The 22446-nt window shown below is 35.9% G+C and overlaps 1 protein-coding gene across 1 annotated transcript in view; it reads left to right on the forward strand.

Moving 5' to 3' along the window:
• The window catches only part of LOC122792902 (CUB and sushi domain-containing protein 1-like), a 2387070-nt gene that overhangs the window by 1256647 nt on the left and 1107977 nt on the right, over positions 1 to 22446 (forward strand). Inside the window, exon 3 of the mRNA XM_044060460.1 lies at positions 7225 to 7337. Coding sequence (XP_043916395.1) covers positions 7225 to 7337 — 113 coding nt within the window. The remainder of the gene's footprint in view (positions 1 to 7224; positions 7338 to 22446) is intronic.

A 22446-nucleotide genomic window follows, 5' to 3' on the forward strand; every position in this document is an offset into this window, starting at 1 on the left:
AAGTCGCAAACTGAAGAAACGCTTCATTCAGACCTGTTGTGAACTGGTAAGTTAGGTTTTTTTAGATGTGTCTAAATAGACCCAAATATCAAACTGCTGGTTTGGCTATTATGGAAAAATGGTCTAATGGAGATACATGGAAAAGAGACGGAGGGTGGGTGGTATTATACATATTGATTACTGGGAAGTGAAGTAAGGGATTAGTCAGCAGAGGGCAGAGTTATGTTAACATGGGTAGAACAGTTAAGCATCCAAGATTAGCAGTGTTATTTCCCAACTTTCTGTTATCAAGTGAAATTTTTAAAGTGTGATATTAAGAGGAATTTGGAGCCACTAGATTCATCTACATTTGGTGATGGGAGTTCATTAATGGGGCTGCAAGATTTACACTGTTGAACGGTGATACCTAAAAGCTATGTTGTTATATATGAATAAATAAGCGTTTCTATTTCTGGATACTTTTTTATCGTTTTATCTGGGAATGTCTTGAATACTGGGCATTGTCAGACCCCACTCTAATGGACATCCTGCATATCCACAAAATAAACAGCACCAGAATTACCCGTTTTAAAGCCTTAAACCTTGCCTGTAATATAAATAGGACCTGCTGGAGAGACAGGTATGTATCTCAGAAACTACCCTGTCTATGGAACATGCTCCCCATTCATGTGAAACAGAGTTCCTCTCTAACCCAATTCAAGTGCCACTTGGACATTTGGATGGGAAATTGAAAATTAATCCCTGGTTTGGCACCTATGTCTCTAATGGTCGCAGGTAACCTGTAAATGGTTCATCTCCCAGGCCCATGCTTATACTTATCAAGGGTATCAGAACTTGTCAGAGATTTGAGATGCATGGCTAGGTTTAAAAAGGCCCTTCTGGTCTTTAGGCTAGTAAACACCTATGTATGTATAATTGTCCTTTATAATCCCATTAGTCTGCCTGTCTCTCTTTTGTTAACATTACAGTCATGAATTGGTTGTTGGATCATATATTCTAAGCATGTGAATGGCTCTCTGCCTTTTGTAGTGGTGTTGGAAAGGTGTTTACAAAATATATGGCACCCATTTACTATACTAAGTTAAGAAATGGAATCTTGTGGCATTGATATCCCTATACCTATTCCTGATTATGAAAATCATCTTAGGATTTAATTTACAAGCGGGCAGAAATGCAAAACTTGCACTTAGAATCAGTATCCTTGTCTATAGTACAGTATTTTTAATAAAGGGACAGTTGAGAAATTTACATTCTGACAACTTTTGCTTAGCCCATAGTAATGTCCCAGAGATCCCTAAGTAATAGCTGGAATGCCTTATTGAGTTATAGTTAAAGGTATAGTGAGTTAAGACTGTGCTCCCTTTACCTGCAGCTTGGGATCAAGCTGTGGTATGCCACATCCCCAGGTAACTGCGGTGTTATTATATAAATTAACATTGAGTGGACTAGCCAGTAATGCATAAAACAATCCATTTCGATCTGTGTTATGACCACAGGCCAGAATGTGCATGTGCTGGTTATTGCAGGCTTGCTTTATATTTCTGGTTTATTATGGATTGTTATTATATACTTAATAATGTAAATAGGATTTTGAAGTGATTGCTACAGTCTGTGAACTAAGACACGCGGTGTTAAATATTGTTTTCATTCTTCTTATTGGTAGCTCTTCTAGAAAATTGAGCTTGTTATATCCTAGGTGAACCAGTTTACAAAGCTTCCTTCATTTTGTTCTCTAAACAAGTTATTATTATTTTGGCATGGTTTGAGACACTGGACTTTATGCTTCCATTTTATCCAGGGTATTCAGAGAGAACTACGGTGCTGGTGGTAAGAGCTGGAGTAAAAATGGTCTTTATCCACAATGAAACAATCTGCAACTGAGACGTGGTAGCTGTAATGGGGAAATATCTCATTATAATCAAATGTCACATCTCTGAAACACCCTTAGCTACTGTGACTGTAAATTAGCACTTTCCTGTGGAAGGTAACATTGGTGACCCATGTATCTCATTGACACAGGCACCTACACACACACACACACACATATACACACACACACACACACACACACACACACACACACACACACACACACACACACACACACACACACACACACACACACACGCACAATCTCTTATCTGTCTCTGAGTTGACAGAGGATCTCATATCTCTTTTTTATGCTTTGTCCTCACCTTCATAAATCACAGATTCTTATAGTCAGTTCTGTAATGCCAAATAACCAAGTTCAGTGTTTTGTATTATTCATACAATGCATAGTGCTGTCAGACTTGTGGCTGTGTTAACGTTTGAATGAGTCCCAGGAATAGTTGACATAGTCTCCCTGATTTTGTCTAGTGCTCTTCCCAGCTTTTTACTGAAGGCTCTTCCAACAGAGACACACTCCCATTCCTGTCAACTGTCTGTTCCTAACCTCTTACAGAAGACACAGGGGGACAAAGGACCAAAATCAGGGACAGATTTTAATTATTGATTTATTTTTTATTTTAGTTTGCTAACCAGACTGGTCAGTAGACTCTTCAACCAAAACCTGCCTGATAAATTTAGAAATGTGTTAGAGTAACAGGCTTTGCAATATTATACATTTCACAAAGCATGTCAAGTTGGAAATTCTAATGACTTATTATTTAGTGATTTCAATCATCAATGATTTGCTAGTAAATAACACATTTTACAGGGAACAGATCAAGAATATGAGACAAAAATTTGGATATTCTGTGAAAATCTGGACAGTTGAGAGGTATGATAAGACATGCACACACACACACACACACACACACACACACACACACACACACACACACACACACACACACACACACACACACTGTTGCCTCTTATAGGAACACTTTCCATTGTAACTCACAGTCTATTGCAAGTACTGCATCACACCAGGCATGTCTATGTATTTATATATTTATATATCTGTATATCTACATATATATATATATATATATATATATATATATATATATTGCTATCTCTATATCTATATCTATGGTTATTGTGAATTTTGTCAACCATTGCTTTTTTCAACAAATGTTAGGAGTGGTCAAAATTGTCAAACATTCAGATTGTCGGATGCTCATTATCTTGAAATACCATTGTTTGAAAGTGGTGAGCTGTGATTTGTGGGGGGTTTGAATGTGTTAATGTGTGTTTGGGTGTTAGAGTTAGAATAAAGGTTAGGTAAGGGTATACAGCTATGTATTTGCATTGTGTATGCGTGTGTGTGTTTTACTGTCAGGGTTGAGGTTAGTGCTATGTCTGTATGAGTGTGTTGTGTGTAGTGGCAGTGTTATGAGAAGTTTTTTTTTTTTTTTTTTAAGTACAGTGTGATGATAATGAGGCTGGGGAAGTTTTTGGGTTGAGGTTAGTATACATTCAGACAAATTGGAGGGTGGTGTTATGGGGTGGCTTGGTGTAAACATTGCGAAAGAAACTTGTTTTCAATTTTCAGTATTTTACTCGCTTGATGTGCAAGTCATTCATTGTTATGCGTATTTTATCTTATTTTTGTCTGAATGTATGAGCATTTTGTTTGACATTGTGTTAAGTTCAATTGTAAGTAACAAAATCATATAGAAAGACTGTACCAACTGATTAGTTTGTGTGGTAGCTTAATGCTACTGCTGCTCTCCTGCTCTGTGTTTCAAGTGTATAGTATTTGAAGCTGTTTCACTTTGCCTATAGATATATCTATATCTATCTATATATAACAATATATATGTAAATGTGTATGTTTGTGTATCTGTGTGTGTGTGTATTTCTTTTAGAGACTTAGGTAAGATTTTCTAGTACTCTGATGTCTAGTGGTGGTCCAGTGGGCTAATATTATCTGTTTGATGTATGGGGATACAATGCTTAAATCTTCTTTAAGGAACTTTGTACAGGCTTATTCCTGCTTAGTGTGTCCCTGACCCATGTCTTTTGTGCTACATTTGTTTTTCCTAAGTGTCTTTAAGGCAAGATATGAGAAGTATCTCAGGTGTCTAGTTTTCCACACAACCCATGCCTTTTAATCTTCAAATATTTTTTCTAAGTGTCTTTAAGGCACAGTATAAATAGTAAAATGTAAAGTGGAGCAAGTGATGCCAAAGTAAACTAAAACCAAAAAAGAGCGTCACAGTCCAAAACCGCAAATAAATCCAGTCCTTTGGATGTGAAAACAACGATTTATTGAATAATCCACAAGATGCAACAAGAATAACAATAGAACGCTACTTTATCAATATACAAACAATTAAAATGTAGAACTTCTTATATATCCCACAGTTTCCCTCCAAAAAAAGCCAATCATTCAATTATTCAATAAGTGCAACTAATTTGGAAAAACAGCATGAGTTACATAAAATCCTGTGTAACATGAATTGGTGTATAAGTGATGAACTTTTTTAACTTTTTAAAATAACTGAATAGTCATAGTTCAGTGTTATTTTGTTTGGATAGTGAATATAGTGATGTGTGTACAATCTTAATGGATAATGAGTGAGGTAAAATAAAATCATCGTAAATATGGGAGAGTAACCATTCTGAAAGTAATAGCTCCATATAGTGATCAAGACACAAATAACAAGTCCATAAAATTCATGTATTTCAATAATTAAAAGTACTTAAAATGTTAGTGAAAATAGTTGATAAAATTTTTATAAATAAATTCATAGTGATAAAATTGATTTTCTTAATAAATAATGCTTAATAAATATTGTAAATAAAAATTATAAATAAATATTTGGTGTTTAATGGTTGTTGGCAATTCAATGAACATAATGGGTAAGCTATAATTTTGCAGCTCTTAGTTTTAATACTGGTTTAAGAGAAAGCATCTCGTTTAGTCCTGGACTTTTTCCAGCATCTAAAGTCAATTGCCAGTACAATTCTCTCATTCATTTCAGAATGGTTACTCTCCCATATTTACGATGATTTTATTTTACCTCACTCATTATCCATTAAGATTGTACACACATCACTATATTCACTATCCAAACAAAATAACACTGAACTATGACTATTCAGTTATTTTAAAAAGTTAAAAAAGTTCATCACTTATACACCAATTCATGTTACACAGGATTTTATGTAACTCATGCTGTTTTTCCAAATTAGTTGCACTTATTGAATAATTGAATGATTGGCGATATATAAGAAGTTCTACATTTTAATTGTTTGTATATTGATAAAGTAGACTTCTATTGTTTTTCTTGTTGCATCTTGTGGATTATTCAATAAATCGTTGTTTTCGCATCCAAAGGACTGGATTTATTTGTGCTTTTGGACTGTGACGCTCTTTTTTGGTTACAGTATAAATAGTATCCTTGGTGTTTAATGCCCCTGACCCGCATCTTCTCTGCTGAAAACCTTTTTCTTTTCTTTTCTTTTCTAAGAGATGTGAAGATTATGTCTTGTGTCTAGTGCTGACCACATCCCAATATCGCTGGATCTGCTCTTTAGTCTAGAGATTGCGAAGGAGTGACAGCCATCCTCTACACACATTCACACATTCATGCATAAACACAGTCCCCCACCACCGGATCACCCTCACTGGCATACTCGCCCATCCACCCAAACACACATATCAACCTACCCTACCTATCTGCTAACTGCCCCCCACCATGAACCCCCAGGCAGACATACTCTCACAGATGTGCTTGCAGCCCCACACATATACACATATGCCTCCCAACACTACCTGCCGAATTAACTCCCTTGCTCTTACCTCTACTGTGATGGGCCATGATTTTACATTACACAGAGGATAGATTCTCTGAATCACTTGGCTGAGTAAATGCATTACCAGAGACATTTCTGGAGAGAACACATGCCTAATTAACATATGACTTTCCACCAGAATGCCTCATTAGTATTTAACATGGACACTGAGGCAGTCCACAGAGGTTTTATTTTATGCTAAAGCACTATGGAGGGATTATTTTTCACCTCATAGTAATATTTCTGAGTTGGCCCATATAATCTACTGATATAATAAAACAAAAACTTATTAAAAAAAGTTAAAATCTTAGAACTCCAAAATGAATTTGTTATAAGCCTTGTAAGCATAACAGGCGAGATAGTGGTGAAACAACAATTAGAGTTTGCAAAGCTGGAAGCAAAGCTGAAACAGTGGTACCAAAAACTTATTGTGACCTGTTTACAGTTCTATGTGGGATAAAAGGACATATAAAACCCTGGCAGCTTATGTATTTCTGAAGTAATGTATTGCACTTCAGAGTAAGGGAAACTGACTTTTATGAGACGTAAATTATATAAGTTTCATATTTTCAGTTCAAGAAAAAAATGGTTCTAAGAACCTACAGTGACCTGGGATTTAAAATTTTGGTGAACTATATAGAAGGTTATTATATGGACTCTGATTGTAACGTTATTATGTGTTTGAGACATTGCTGCCAAGAAATTCACCTCAAGAGCAAAGCTCTAGAGGTAAATGTTGGCATCCATGTCAAGAACATATAACAAAAGGTTATGATCTGTGAAACCCAATCATAGCTCTGTGTAGTGCATGACATCTTATCTACTCTATGTACCATCAGTAACAAAAAAACACAAAACATGTTTTATCGGCTATGAAAGCCAGTATAGCACTTAATGAGTGTTGTCACACAGACAGCAAGCATTGCAAAAAGTCAGGAGCAGTTTTTAAATACTGCCTTAATTTAAATAATTTACTTACAGATTGATGTCTATAACCTTCCATTGACATAGCAGGAAAGATATTCAGGGATCAAAGGAACATCCACTCTCTTTTAACCAACAATCATAGAACTTAGGGAGACATGTAACGATTGTTGCACACCTCTGAAAATGCTGTAGCAGTCAAGTCTTGCACTACAGCAGTGCTTAACAGGTTTGTTTTTTTCTGATTTTAGAGCGTAATGATGGTGCTCCATGCATTATATTTATTTTAATTTCTGTTGCTGATTCACCTCTGCCAGTGATACTGCATATTCCTTTCAAAATAAAGACTGAATAGTGTGCCAAATAGAGTAATATAATACATGATTTTCTAGCATTTCGTTTTCTCCCTTGAAAATTAACCAGTCTGCCAGCTTCTCATCTATGAAATATATATATATATATATATATATATATATATATATATATATAAACTAATAGTTACACTCAGTAAATGAATTCATACATAAAAAATGAACTTGAATAAATCTGTTTTTGTTTGTTTTATTTCAGGTTGACTGGATTTCAGCTTCCATCTTCTATTGTAAGCACAGGCTCAATCCTTTCCCTTTGGTTTACAACTGATTTTGCAGTAAGTGCACAAGGCTTCAAAGCTATCTATGAAGGTAGGAAATGCACATATCTCCAGTGTATTTGAATTAATCCAGTTGCTATGAGTGACTTGCTTACTGAACATACACAAATTAAATGCCTCCATTTTGTCACTTAAATGTTTCTCATCAGATGTTTTTGAAATGTACAAAGAATTGCGCGTTTGTTTTTGTGCATTGATATGAGATTACTTTTGATTGGAGTAAATTTTGGTTTTCATCGGGTAATTGTTTTTCATGATTTCTCCTGTTGGATTTGACTTTGAAGAGTAATGCAGATATTTGTTGTGGTGCTTTAAGTTTTAAAGAAGACAGAGTGAAAGGAAAGTGAAATGATCGTATCGCTGACTGATAACAAAAATTAAAGAGCTGGCCGTTTTAAACCGCGCTTCCTGATGAAACAAAATGTACAGCCTTAGCCATACTGTCCTGAAATGAAGTGCGCCGAACTTTTCTTACACATTTATGGATACATGTTTTTTTCTCACTGACTGAAGGACGTTTTGAGTTAATCAAAACCTTCTGGTGATGTGGTGTTTCTCATACGAAGCTTAATAGCCTAGTTATTTTTATCTGATGTTCAGACAGTTTAACAAAAGTGTTGCATTCTAGAAACATTACAAGAGACTGTTTATAGTTGTCATGTTTTATATCCAAGGTGTTATGACATTTTTTGTGGAGTGTGTCTCATTGTTTATGCCTATATTTGTAGCTCTGCACTATTCTAACTTATTTCCCTACAGAAATTGGGATTTCGATAGATTATTTCAGAACAATGGTTTCTCTCTTAATCATAATGGTTGTAAATTTGGTATAATACCTTAGTTCACAATGATTAATACTTTTCTATGTAAAGAGCACTGTAGAAAGTCACGTATCAGTACAAGCAACATAACCAAATTACTGAACATGAAACAGATGCCTTATACAAGCTCTTGAATTCTATTGCTAAATGCGAAAGGGGAAAGGGATATATTTTAATGTTAATAAATAAGGTAAAATGTCAGTAAATCATAAAGCAATGTTCAAACTACATTTGAGATATTCAATTTGAAATATTAAATTATGGATTAATAGAAAAATGTGCTTTGTCAGTGGGCTTTTAGCTACTTTCTAGCCATAGGCCTGCACTTTTCCTTTCAAGTGAATCATTCAGACAATGTACCTTTTGTAAAACATACACGTTACCCCATAAACTTGCAAAATTTATTTATTTATTATTTATTTATTTTACATTTGTTAACCGGGAAAAAAATCCGACTGGATACAATGTCTTTTTTTTGGAGCCGGAGAAAAGTCTAACATTATACAAAATACAAAATACAGACATTTCCAAAATTATAATATTACAGAGAGAGAAACAGTCAAATATCAAACAAACAATCACAGTTCTTTCAGAATAGAGTTATATAAATTTGTCATAGTTCTTTCAGAATAGAGTTATATAAATTCAGTGTTAAGCTTATATGCCTGTGAATGTTATATGATAGTATACATATGACTGGATCTATTTTAAAGTGTCGACATCATGTAGTTTAAACAGTGATGGGCTTAATATGTTGACTCAGATTTTTGATGAAGTTTATTTCATTTATTTCATGCAGGATACTCTAATTTGCATAGTTATTTGCTGTAAGTTTCTTGCCTATGTGATATTTTTAATTGTTTTAGAAAAAATAACATTATGAGTATCCCATATTTCTGTTGGCTTGTATATATGTGCAAGTGCAACACGCACAGATGCTTCTTCAGGCCTTGCCTGATTAATGAAAATCTGTATACAAATAAGCAAAGATCAAAGTGAAACAGTATATGAATAAAAAAGTCTGCAAAATGATGTGCCATTGAGTAAGAACATATTATCATTATATTTAATTATTTGGAATATTTTCTGGTATGAACCTGAATACAAAATCACCACCATTTATAATTGTTTTCATTTGTTAACATCTCTAAAGCATTAAATGTTTTCCTGTAATAGTTTAAGACGGGACATGTTTCTTCCCTTTGAAAGTAAACTCTAAAGCAAAATATCACCTCTCCACTTCATATAATCTGTTTCCCATGACATATCTCCATTAATTGCCAATCGCAGTGATACGATCTTGAGGGCTGAATTAAATATATGGTACACAACACTGACAGAATAGTACCTCTGTGGTAAATAAAATGACCTTGTTGTACCAAATGTTGTGTTACCTCACCATTTTAAAATATTTTACTTTACTACAATGTAAAAATAAAATGCAATGTGAAATGCTTTAGCTCCAGTGAATACAATTTCTTTTCAATCTCCCCTCTGCACTTTGCACAAAGTAGCATCTTTATAGGTTCATAGGTGTGTACCTGTATGTTGTATTATTTGCACGACATCCAGTACAGCATGGACTTGTGGTTCTCAAATGAGCAAGACACATTCAGCACTCTGTCATTTACTACAGCGTGCAATTAATCTGCTGTAAAACTTAAAACATATCCACTGATTCCTAATTATGCTATCATCTACAATGACTCTGACAGCTTATATATATATATATATATATATATATATATATATATATATATACACACACACACTGGATTTGGCACTCACAGCTTACCTCTTTATGGTTTCAGGTCCAAATGCAAAAACACTTGCATTTAAGTGCCCATTGACAAGACTATGCAGTAGAGGTAGAAAAACAATATAAGCCATGCATATTATAAACATGTCTAGACAATTTCATTTTTAATCTTTACTCAGAATACTCATTTCATTTGTATAGTTATTTGTCCAGCATTCACCCTGTGTTCTATTAACAGCATTATGGCGGCTACATTAAGTTGCTGGCAATAGAATTTTGGTCATTTTGTTCAGTCAGCCTACACCAGACCTGTAACTTGCATTGTATTGCAAAGAGTTAACAAGTGATATACAGAATAAAGTGACTGCAGTATTTTGTGTAGCATTCATACCCCCCTATATATTGCTGTTTTCTTCATGAATGTTTTGACAAATAGTGAATTTACTATGGGCAGGCCAAAGGGATGCATGATTAAACTAATTGTTTCCTGCAATGCATTTCAATGTATACCACCTAGTTAGCTAACAGAAAGTAGATAGCATGGATGCACATTGTTTCTGTTTGCATATTGATGCTATAGCAATAAGTATGTGTTTGAATGGGTAGAGAAGCAATTTCAGTGCTTTTTTTAGTCTTCCATGGTAGTTATGATCTGTATTGTTTTTAATCCTATACTTCCCATGGACCTTATTCCATAATTTTTCTTCCATTCTCTCCTTTCACTTGCTCCTTGGAATTTCAGTTTGTTCATGGCATAATCAATTCTTCTTGCATGCACCATGGTGTCTGTATCATTTTTTCTAGGAGGTATGAAAATGGAGAACACATTCTGATTGGTGTTTGACAAAGCAGAGGAAGGAAAAAGCTGAACTACCATTGTCATCTTCTGTTCGTATCAAGTACCATTCCGTTAAGGTCCAACAGACTTTGTACAATAATTTCTAACAGATCCATGCAAACAATAGTCTCCTTTACAAGCAGTATAAAACTGGGAGATATTAACAACTTTTTTACACACACATTTTTTTCCTGGTAAATATACCATATTCTATTCACCAAGTTTGCTACAAGACACTTAATCCAAAGTGTTCCTTAGGGTCAGGTGTTTTAGGATGTGAAGGAAAAACAGGGTGTGAGTGGATATGATTTGAAAGCAAATTCTGTAAAGCAGGGACCAAGACAAAATGAACAGTGGATCACAACATGTTTTTTTTTCCAGAGCATAGGCTAATGACAACAAAAAGAATTAATGTATATGCCTAGTGGCATCCACAACAATGCAAGCATTTCATGACTACACAGCAATGTAAACAAACTGCATTAGCTTATTTGATTTACTATTATACACATTACAGAACTGTGCACATAATGTAATACATATGTTTGTTGCTGTGTTTACACAGAGAAACTTCAAATTCAAAATCTACACAAAATTAGTCTCATGGTAAAACATTGACTAGTAAAAAGTAATAACTAAGTACATTAAAGGAAATGCTACAGAATGTTTTCCATGAATGTAGATCTGCTCAAACCATCTCCTGTTCCCATACTTCCTTCCTTTTACTCCACTCTTCCCTAATGCAGAGTTACTAGTGATCCATTATCCAGCATTTGGCATTGACAAATGTTTGTTGTTTAACTTTTTTGGTGAGTATTTCTTTTGCTAAATTTACAGTATCCAGTGGCATGCATACCTCTCAGCTCTCCAGATTTTCGCAGAATGTCCAGATTTGTGGCTCATATTTTTGGTCTGTTCCTCAATGAAATCTGTGGTTTTCTGGCAAATCAAGGGGATGAGCTAAGGAATGAAGTCACTAAATAATGAAATACATTTGAGTTTCAGACTTCAAAGCCACCAGAAAAATGTATGTTAACACAAACCATGTTACTTTAGAAAATGTCTAAGCTTATAAGAGGTGAGGGTGGTCTAATGGTTAAGGTGTTGCCTTACAAACACAAGATGCAGGGTTTGAGTCTCACAAGGGATAATTGGCTAGGCTTAATATGGCTGACAAGGGCAGTTTGCCTAGTACTAATCTATGAACCTATATTTAGAATATGCCCTTATTTTTGGGCCTTTGTACCCCCATTGCGTCCAGGTTTGTGCAGATTTCTTGCTCTAAGAGGTTGAGAGGTGGCATGATATAGTTTTGTTAAACTGGTATTGCACCATACTTCCATTATAGACAAGCATTTCTGAAAGTAGTTGCTGATCAGAACTTTTTACTTTCCCATCTTCTCTAAATAAACATTGAGTACTGTGATTTACTCTAACGTTGGTAATCAACATGTATATGTGTCCTCAGCTTGTTTGCTTTTATTTTGTTTACAGTTCAGAGACAATTCATGTGCACTGTGCTTTCAATGGGCTGTTCCCACTTGGCAGCCTTAATGAAGAACTATTTATGTTTGCATGCCACATCACCAAATGCAGTATTTGCAGATTGCCCCCCCCCCCCCCCCCCACTCTTTCTCTCTCTCTCCGGGAGATCACAATAATCAGGATGAAATTTAGAAGATTTAATGCGAGATATAATATATCAAAAGTTTGCATATTAAGCACTTGTGATATGGCTAAAAGCATACTTTGCTCATAGTGAATGACGATAGGAACCATACATATGACAACACATTCAGTAGCAACTTTTGCAGCAAGAAGGTCACCAGACATGTACAATGTGTGGCAGACAATTCACAGCACACACATTTTAAGCTATTTTATTTTCTGTCATGTGATATGTTTGCATTTAAAAATAGAACAGAAAAAAAAGCACCACTGTCTATTTCTCATCTGTCTTCCCAGAATATGAACAGATTTTTTTCCCTTTTTTTGTCTAGGAGGTTATTGAAAATGTATTATTTCCAGAAGCATGGCTTGTCTTCCATGGTGGGCTATGAATTCTAGAAGTTGGTTTACAGGTGCAGAACTCCTGGCAAAGCCCAATATTTTGTGTCTGCCTCATTCATGTGTTCTGCCTGTATCATATTTTATGTGTTTAGCACAGACATTTTTTCTGTTTGCTAGACATTGCAAACTTCCCATTGCTTTCCTAGATTGATTTGAGGAAGCATTTTATCAAGCAGATGATAATTTCAGAAATAAAGCTCCCTTTTAGAGCTAGCAGTTTGTGCTGAAATTTGCCCAGTAGAAAAAAAGCCTTGCACTTGGCAGCAACACACTTTAAAAAATGTACATAGTAATGCCAGTCAACAGCCCTCTCTGTTTTGTATGCTTGGTGCCGCAGTTGTATGCATATGTCAGATACTACGTGATTTGAATTGCTGGAACATAATGGTTGAAACTGGGAATTTGCCTACCAGCAGATTTTTCAAAACAGGTATTTGTACAAATTCATAGACAACCTGAATTAAATTGCTAGATCATAATGGTTGAAACTAGCAATGCAACAACAAGCATGTACTTTATATATTTTGACTATCTACTAATATTCACCAGGGGAAAACAGCTGTTTTTTGATTGCTAAAACATGCCTTTCACAGTAGTAGAATTAGTAGTATTATTTCCCTGACTGATTAATACATGTCAGTCTGTCTATGTGTTTATTTGTCTATCTGCCAAACCCATCTAAGAGGGGATGTAAAAGGAAATACATTTCAAACTTAAACACGGTAAAATCTTACAAAAGAAATAAAGATGGTAGAGGAAGTAAACATACAGTCTACAAATTTCCACTTATGTTACTGCATATACAGGATAATAAAATAATAGAATAATAAAATAATATTTTACATTTAGAAAAGACATGACAAAGAATAGCATACTGTATTACTACCTGATCAAATGGGATCTATACCTCTTTATCGAAGATCCAATTTAGCAAATCAATATTTGTCGAACCCAGTTAATCGAAAGCTAAATTCGCTGAAGGATCTCTTCAGCAAATTTTTCCCCTTGTAAAGAAACTAGTCAGCCACCTAATGACTGTCACAAAAACTACAAAATTTAAAACAACCCCTCAACTAAATATATCAACTCTAAGTTCACACTACAGTGGGGAAAAGGGCAATTTCCCAGTGATGGCCAACTTTTTTCTTTCCCTTGGAAAAAATTTGCTGGATCCTTCGCTGAAGTTAGCTTTCGATTAACTGGGTTCAACAAATGGCGATTCACTAAATTGGGTCTTTAATAAAGTGATACAGACCTGATCAAACAATGTGGTTATTTTTTATCAGTAATCTGCTACACTGGTGAGAATCATTAGCAGCTCATTGCATGGATAAAAACAATATAATATTAGTGAAAGGTTAAAATGGTAGGAAATCTAAAGTTTCAATATAAAAACAAAGGTGCATTCAACAGTTATATAAGACTCATATATTGTGGAAAAGAGAGCGTGTAACACAAACTGATACCAGTGCACCAGTATTCATTGTAGTGTGACATATCTGATTCTGACAAGGTTCACTAAGCTTATCCTATAAGATAGTGTATATCATGATTCAGAAATGCACATAGTTTTGAAGTCACAATGGGGATACAGTAAAGGCTCTCATTTTAAATAAATATGAAAACATGCTAATGGATTAAGTAGTATTAAGAGCAGGTTGATAAATGATAGAGGACTTAACAGAAGTTCTGATGACATTTTGAAGAGAGTTTATAAAGGAGTGCCATGTTTTCAACTTCCAGAGTAAATGCGGTACAGCTTTGAAGGCAGTAGTTGTGCCCAGGGAATGAAGAAACAGTTGCTGGCAACAACTCTGCATATTAATATTGACAACAGCTGTGGTAAAGGATATACACATACACACACACACACACACACACACACACACACACACACACACACACACACACACACACACACAGATGAATATATATGTGTGTTATCTCTCTCTCTCTCTCTCTATATATATATATATATATATATATATATTTGTATATTTATTTTATTTATTTAAGTTTGATGACTGGGGAAGTCCATTGGGCTAAGAAGAGCCCATTTTCAGTGGAGGCCTAGGGAGAAAATCTCCACAGTAATTGCAATTTACATTTTAAATGTTACTAAAGGACATAGTTCATACAGCTAATTAAACATTTACAGATAAGCTCCATGATATTTGCAATTGGGTTGTCACAATGTTACAAAAATGAAAAGACATAATTCAGTACAGAAATTTCAACATTTAGATAAAGTGAATATTTTTGTTATAAACTCAGTTGTAGGTTTAACATTTCAAAATATATAGCAACTAGCTATTAGTAGGATAGGAAAATATTATGCATGGAGAGGGTAATATTATATTTGAGACTGGAGAATATAGTACAATAGATATTAAAGAAAAAATTAGTTTTTGGTAGGGGAGGGATTGTTTTGGGTGGGATGAAGTAATAGTAGAGGTAGTTGGATGAGTCAGTGCAAGGTGAAATGGGGGTGGTTTATGTTGGAACGTGGCAAGGGCATTCCCATTTGGAAGAAAGATGAGAGAGTAAGTGAGATTTGAAATTTGTATGGTTAGGTAGGTTGCGTAGGAGTGTGGTGAGAGAGTTCCACTGTTTAGCTAAGGATTGGGACATGAGTAGATGGCGAGAAGGTTGTGCAAGTTTGTGAACCTGAAGGAGATTTTGGTTTTTGGATCTGAGTGAGCAGTTGGGAATGTAAGGTTTTAAGGAAGTAGTGAGGGCTGGGCAGTTGGCAGGTTTAAAGATGAGCTTGTGGTCAATGGTGAGTTGTAGGTAACTGAGGTAGTTGGGTAGTTCATGCCAGTTGAGGGTGAGCAGGGAGTGGCAGTGGTGGGATGAGTTTTTTGAATTGGTTGCAGATTTGGAGATCTTGTGGTAGCAGGATACAAGTTTGGACCGAAGGCCAAGATGGAGATTAGTGAAAAGAGGGGCACCATACATAAGGGAGGGGAGTAGGAAGGTGGATGCAAGAGTTTGATGGTTACAGGGGCTTAGGAAGCGGTTGTGCCTGTAGAGTAGACCTAACTTTTGGTAGGTTTTCTTGATTGCAGAGCGGATGTGGGTGTCAGATGTTAGTTCTTCATCAATAATGATGCCAAGAAAGTTGGTGTTCGGAATGATTTCAAGGAGGGTGTTGTTTTGGCTCAGTATCATGAATGTGGATTTGTAAATAGAGTTTTTGGTAGGGGAAAAAAACATTAGTTTGGTTTTATTTGCATTTAGTGCCAGATGGTTAGACTGCATCCAGGTTTCTGTTTTGGAGAAGGCTACTTGGGTTTTTGCTAGGAGCTCAGAGGGGGAGAAGGTTGAGCACATGATTGTTGAGTCATATGCATATTGGATGATAGATGAGTCTGGGATGGATTGGTGAAAGTTGTTAATGAATAGGTTGAAAAGAAGGGGGCCAAGAACAGAACCTTGTGGGACACCTGTGGGTGTGGGAAGGAAGGGGGAGGTTGAAGTTTTCCATTGGACAGCTTGCTGGCGGTTGGGCAAGTAGCTGGAAAACCAGTTAATAGTGGTGGGAGAGAGGTGTAGAGTGGAGTGTTGGGATATAAGTAGGGTGTGTGAGATGGTGTCATAGGCCTTTGACAGATCTAGGAAAAGTGTGGATATGAACTTGCCTGAGTCACGTTCAAGGTTTATGTTTTCAAGAAAGGAAAGAAGGGCAGTCATGATGCTGTGGCCAGGGTAGAAGCTGTGTTGGGTAGGGGAGAGGAGATTGTTTAGTATTAGGTGCACCATGAGTTGTGCTTGTATTGTTTTCTCTAGTATTTTAGAAAGAGGGGAAAGGATGGCAATAGGCCTGAAGTTGGTGATATCAGTGTTTGTGCCAACTTTGTGGAGGAGTATGATGTAAGCATGGTGCCAGATAGAAGGCACGTATGATTCTTGTATGGATCTATTTATAGGAATAGAGAGGAGATAGGCAATACTGTGTGCAGATTGTTTGTTGTTGTTTGAAGGTTGTCGGGTGCATTGTGACAGGGTTTGAGTTTGAGAAGTCTTTTTATAGTGGTTGTGGGGATGGGCTTGAGGCAGAAGGATGTGGAGGAAGGTTGATGATTGGGGTGGTGGTTGGGGCAGGAGGGTGTGGTGGTGGAGGAGGGTGGGAGGGGTGGGAAGGAGGCTGATAGTTTAGCTATGCAGTCTATGAAGAATGAGTTGAACTGGCTGGCTGTTTCAAAGTTGGAGAGGTTGGGGTCAGGGCAAGGTTTTCTTTGTTGCCAAGATGCAACATGGATGAGATGAAGTCCAAGAATGTTTGGGGATTTATTGAGTGCAAGGACTGGAGTTTGGAGCAGTGGGTTTGCGATCTTTAATTATTATTTTTTTTGTGGAGTTTCATAATTGCTTATACTCTAGGAGGGTGTTAGGGTTTTTATGTTTTTGATATTGTTTCCATTTTCTGTCCCTTTGGTACAAGGCTAGTTTAGTATCTTTTGATAACCTTGGGCAGGGATTGGTTTTGATGCATTTAGTTTGGGGGGGGGGGGGCTTGCTGATTGAGAAGGGTTAGGAATGAATGGTTAAAGTAGGAAATGTCATTATCTAGAGGAAGGGATTTTAGAGGGGACCAGTCAATATGCTTTAAGCATTCGAAGAAAGTTAGAAGGTTGAAAGAGTAGAGGTTGCGGGTTTGGATGTAGTGGTGTTGTTTATGCAGTGGAGATAGGAGACAGTCGGTGAAGGATGGCAGTTGATTGCTGAGAGGATCAGGTAATGTTCCAGCTTTGGTGATGAGGTTTGGGTGAGTTGTTAGAATCCAGTCAATCATGGTACCAGAGGTACATATATACATATACATATACATATATAGTATATAGTGTATATGTATGTATGTATTTGTCTGTGAGTGTATAGCTATGTCTATCTATATATATATATATATATATATATATATATATATATATATATATATATGTGTGTGTGTGTGTGTGTGTGTATGTATTTGTGTGTGTGAGCATGTATTTATCTATCTATACAGATTTATACCTATTTCTCTCTCTCTCTATTTCTCTCTCCCCATGTGTATAAATTTGTGTTTGTGGGTCTACTGAAAAAGTACAAATGATCCAAATATCAACATTAACAAGATCAACCAGAAAAAGTTGTCTTTGCATATGTCGACACACTATTATGCAGCAAACAAAAATCACTACACATGTAAAACAAAGTTAAAAAAAAAAAAAAGTAAAACCTTGCAACCCTCCCTTGCAGTATCCATGTGGAGGACTGCGGCACCAACATCACCTGCTAATTATGTATATTAACTACGATATTGCTCAGTCCCTGGGGAAATGGAATATTCCCCTACCCAAGGATTCTCAGTCTTGCACAGCTGTTGATCACCTGTGTAGTTGACTAAACAGATGTTGGCCAAAAGGGGATTCATCCATATTTATTTTCCGAATATATATCTATATCTATACCTATATCTATATATATATAGATATATATATATATATATATATATACACACACACACACACACACACATATATATATATATATATATATATATATATATATATATATATATATATATATATATATCTGTGTGTGTGTATGTATATATAGCTATAACTATATATACACCATATTTCTTCATAATAAGACCTAACCAGAGAATAAGGGCTAGCATGGTTTTCTAGGGTAGTCATGATATAAGCGCTACCCCAAAAATAATGGATGTGTTGAGTTATAAAATAATATTATTGACACCCGTTGACTAAGGTTATTGTACTCTGCTCGCCATTTTTGGACCATTCGGACAAACGACTTCTTCCGTTTGCAGAAAATCATAAGATTCTTTCCCTGGGAGTCCTCTACGATTCTTACTGTAAATCTAATCATCACTCACACTTGCTGGTTGAGATCCTTAGCCCATAACCACAGGTAGGTGTACTTTGATTGGTCAAAGTACAGACAATGTGCATAAAGCGCATAATGTGCATAAAGCGCATGCACTTGATAACGAACATCTGTGGTTGTTTCTTCTTAACCATCGCCATTTTGTGATGCACTCCGGTCTTGTAAGTCTTCAGTTAACCCCCCCCCAAACAAGATGAGTGCAAAAAGAAAGAGCTATTCTGTCGAGTACAAGAAAGGAATTGTGGAGGACTCTCGGGGAAAGAACCTGATGGCTTTCTGCAGGGAGAAGAAGTTAGATCTCCGATTGGTCCAAAAATGGCATGCAGCATATTATAACTTCAGTCAATAGGCTGATGAGGGAAATGCTAAAAAGTGCAAGTGTGGCTTAGGTTGGCAACCATTATTTCTTGAGCTGGAAGACATAATCTGTGAATGGATTGCTAACAGGAGGGCAAAGGCTTTAGTTGTGCGCAGGGATGATATTCAAGCATTTGCCCTTGCAATGGCACCACAGTTAGAAATATCACCAGAAGAATTCAAAGCATCACAACATTGGCTGGATGGCTTCCTTCAGTGATATGAACTGTCTCTAAGAAGATCAACACCACTGTTCAAAATAGAAGATTCTGAAGTTATTAAACGTGCACTTGTGTTCAAGTCCTTTGTTGATGGCAATGACTTTTCTAAATACCAACTCTACAACATGATTGCTATGGATGAAACTGCAATGTTTATGGGCCAAGGATCTCAAACAACAATTGATCAGAGGGTTGCCTCGCTAATCTACATTCCCTCCCCTGGTCACAAGAGTGCACGTGATACCTGTATTTTAGCAATTTGTCTAGATGGAAAGAAAACCCCACCACTAATCATTAGTAAGGGCAAGAAAGATGAGATTGAACGTTTTTCAGGCATTTACATTCTTGAAACCAAAAAAGCCTGCTGCACACAAGCAGTTATAAGGAAGTGGGTCGATGTAATGCTGCCACTTGTTTTGCAAGGTGGCAAAAGAGGTCTGCTAGTCTGGGATTCAGTCAGCACTAACCGGGCTAAAGACATGAAGAAATTCCTTGCATGGAGAAGAATAGATCAAATAATTATTCCCACAGGAATGACTGCCTATCTCCAGACTCTTGATATTGCAATAAACAAGCCATTCAGGGACGATTTGCGCATGGAACTCAATAACTACATTTAAAATAGAATGGAGAGAAATCAACATGCAAACTTTATGAAGCCTAGCCTGCAAGAGGTTGTGACTTGGGTGAAAAATTCATGGGATAAAATCACTGACAGCTGTGTTGCCAATGCACTACGAGCAGGCTACATGGACAACCAGTGCTCATTTATGGAGCACTCTATTGCTAGGCATGACAGATTGGGGACAATGGTTCTACAGGAAATGGAGTCGCAAGAAATTCAGGCTGGAATTCAGGGGTTGGAGACTAATGACAATGTTCCAGAAGAAGATGACTTGACTGTATTTGAATAACTTTTCCATTATTGGGGCAACTGAATGGATTGCTTCTGCTTTCAGTTTTATTCCCCTCCTCCAATACACATGTATTGAGATTTTTCTGCACTGTCTGTTAAGCATGAAATATTGCACTGTGAAAGCCAAGGTGTAGATATTCTTAAGTTGCAATGTTTGTTGCACTATGTAGAATCCTCACACAACTGTTAACGCATTACCTAGAACTGTTGTCCAGTAACAGAAAAGTACCAAGTAAATGTCAATTTGTATGCATGAATAAATGTCGATTTTTGCACATGAATAAATGAACAAATGTAGGTTGTTGTACGGGGGGGGGGGGTAAATAAGGCATCCCCTGATAATAAGCCCTAATGTGTCTTTTGGTGTGGGAAAGAGTATAAGACCTGGTCTTATTTTTGGGGAAATACGGTATATATATATATATATATATATATATATATATATATATTTATAAAAGAAACAAAAAGGAATGAAAAGAAAAGTGCAGACTCTTGGAAAGAATGGCAGCACACACCCACACATAGAAAATGAAAAAGGTATATGCCAAAGTAAGATTCATGACGGAAATCAACATTCTTGTTTGAAAGGAATGAAGTAGTACTTATTGCAATGTCAGTAATCCAGCAGTACTAAAAGAGAATATTAACTGCAATTGTTGCATCAAAAATGATATAGTAAGACTAATGTGCCACTGCCTGTGGATGTGATTCATAGCAAGAATTCAGACTGCAGTACACAGCTTCAGAAATTCTAACATATAGCACCTCATGCCAAAGCACATTTAATTATGTCTCTGTGTAGTATATGTACATTGAAAGCTGTACAGAGTGAGATAAATGAAAGGGTCATTAGCATGATATTTGTCAGGTACCTTTACTGAACTGTTGTTATAACTAAGTCACACGGTACACAGGCCTAAAACTATTTGTATGTCTCATTAAAATGCAGTTACTGTTTGTTACCATACAATTACACTGGATTATATATGCTACAGGACAACACAATACAGTTCCTATTCCATGTGACTTCATTACTAGATGTGCAAAGAGGTATAATACAAATGCAGTATTTCTGTAAACATGTTACACTTGGCATTGAAAGACTATGCCCCAACCTTAGAGAATACCATGATCTTGCTGGAAAGAGACTGGGCATGACTAATCAGTGAAAGCAAGAGACCAAATATAAAAGTGTTTTTTTATGTAGCTGTTAGAAAAGTATTATCAAAGATGTGCTGGCAGTTCACGTTTGTAGAATCTTCATGTATATATGTCTTGAATTCATTGAGCATATTATAAGCTGATTTTAGAATATTCACAATAATTGTGATTCTTTTCAGAATATCACTATTTTTACTCAGGAGACTAAAAGTTGTAAGGCACGAAGTCATTAGTGCAGGAGAAACAAATTGGTGCATTTGCACAAGGATCTTGTGAGGCTAAGCTAGCAAAAGGAAACAGGAACGGTTAATAAAAGTACAAGGTAGACATAGCAGTACAAAAAAGATGAGAATATAAAATATAATTTTGAAGGTCTAGGAGGCAAGTCATTAAATGCAGTATGATATACCAAATGTCAGATGGACTAAAATGATGAAAAGACAGTTTTGTCATATATTAACTCACGAAAACATGAACAGAGAAAGGGGGATTAAAGAATAGCTATTTGGGATATAGACCAGGATAAACCTGTATCAGGCATAAGTTTCTAGAGGAGATGTACATGATGCAAAATAAGGAAAGTTGCAGTGAATTGGATAGAAGCAAGAGGGTACATCTTAGACATGATAAAAAAATCCCCAAAAAATGGGTGCTAGTCCAACAATATATAACAAAGAAAAATGCACACTGATCTATGTGCATCTAGCTTTATAAGTTTATTGCATGAACTTCAATTAAGTGCTTTCATTCCAAAGAACTTCATCTGTCATTACACTCCATTAATAGATACTTAAACCATAAAATACAAGCATATGATGAGTTACAATCAATAATGTAATTTGAGGATTGAAACTGCCTTTAAAACAAATACCGGTTATCAGACTAAAATGGCAGTGTATAATATGATAAACATTTGAGTTAGACAGAAATTTAGTCAGATTTAGTCTAGCTGTTTTCTATATTTATGTCAGACTATTTTACAGTATTATTTTAAGAATTTTCCTGTGATTTCTGAACTCTTGACTAGCACTATGTTTAATTGAGAAGATTGGTCTTGTGTTTTCATTATTTATTATTAAATATTTTTAAACCTTTCAACTGTGGC

The sequence above is a fragment of the Protopterus annectens genome, chromosome 2.part0, assembly GCF_019279795.1.
Source record: "Protopterus annectens isolate FY-2018-M chromosome 2.part0, PAN1.0, whole genome shotgun sequence".
Taxonomy (NCBI): Eukaryota; Metazoa; Chordata; order Ceratodontiformes; family Protopteridae; genus Protopterus; species Protopterus annectens.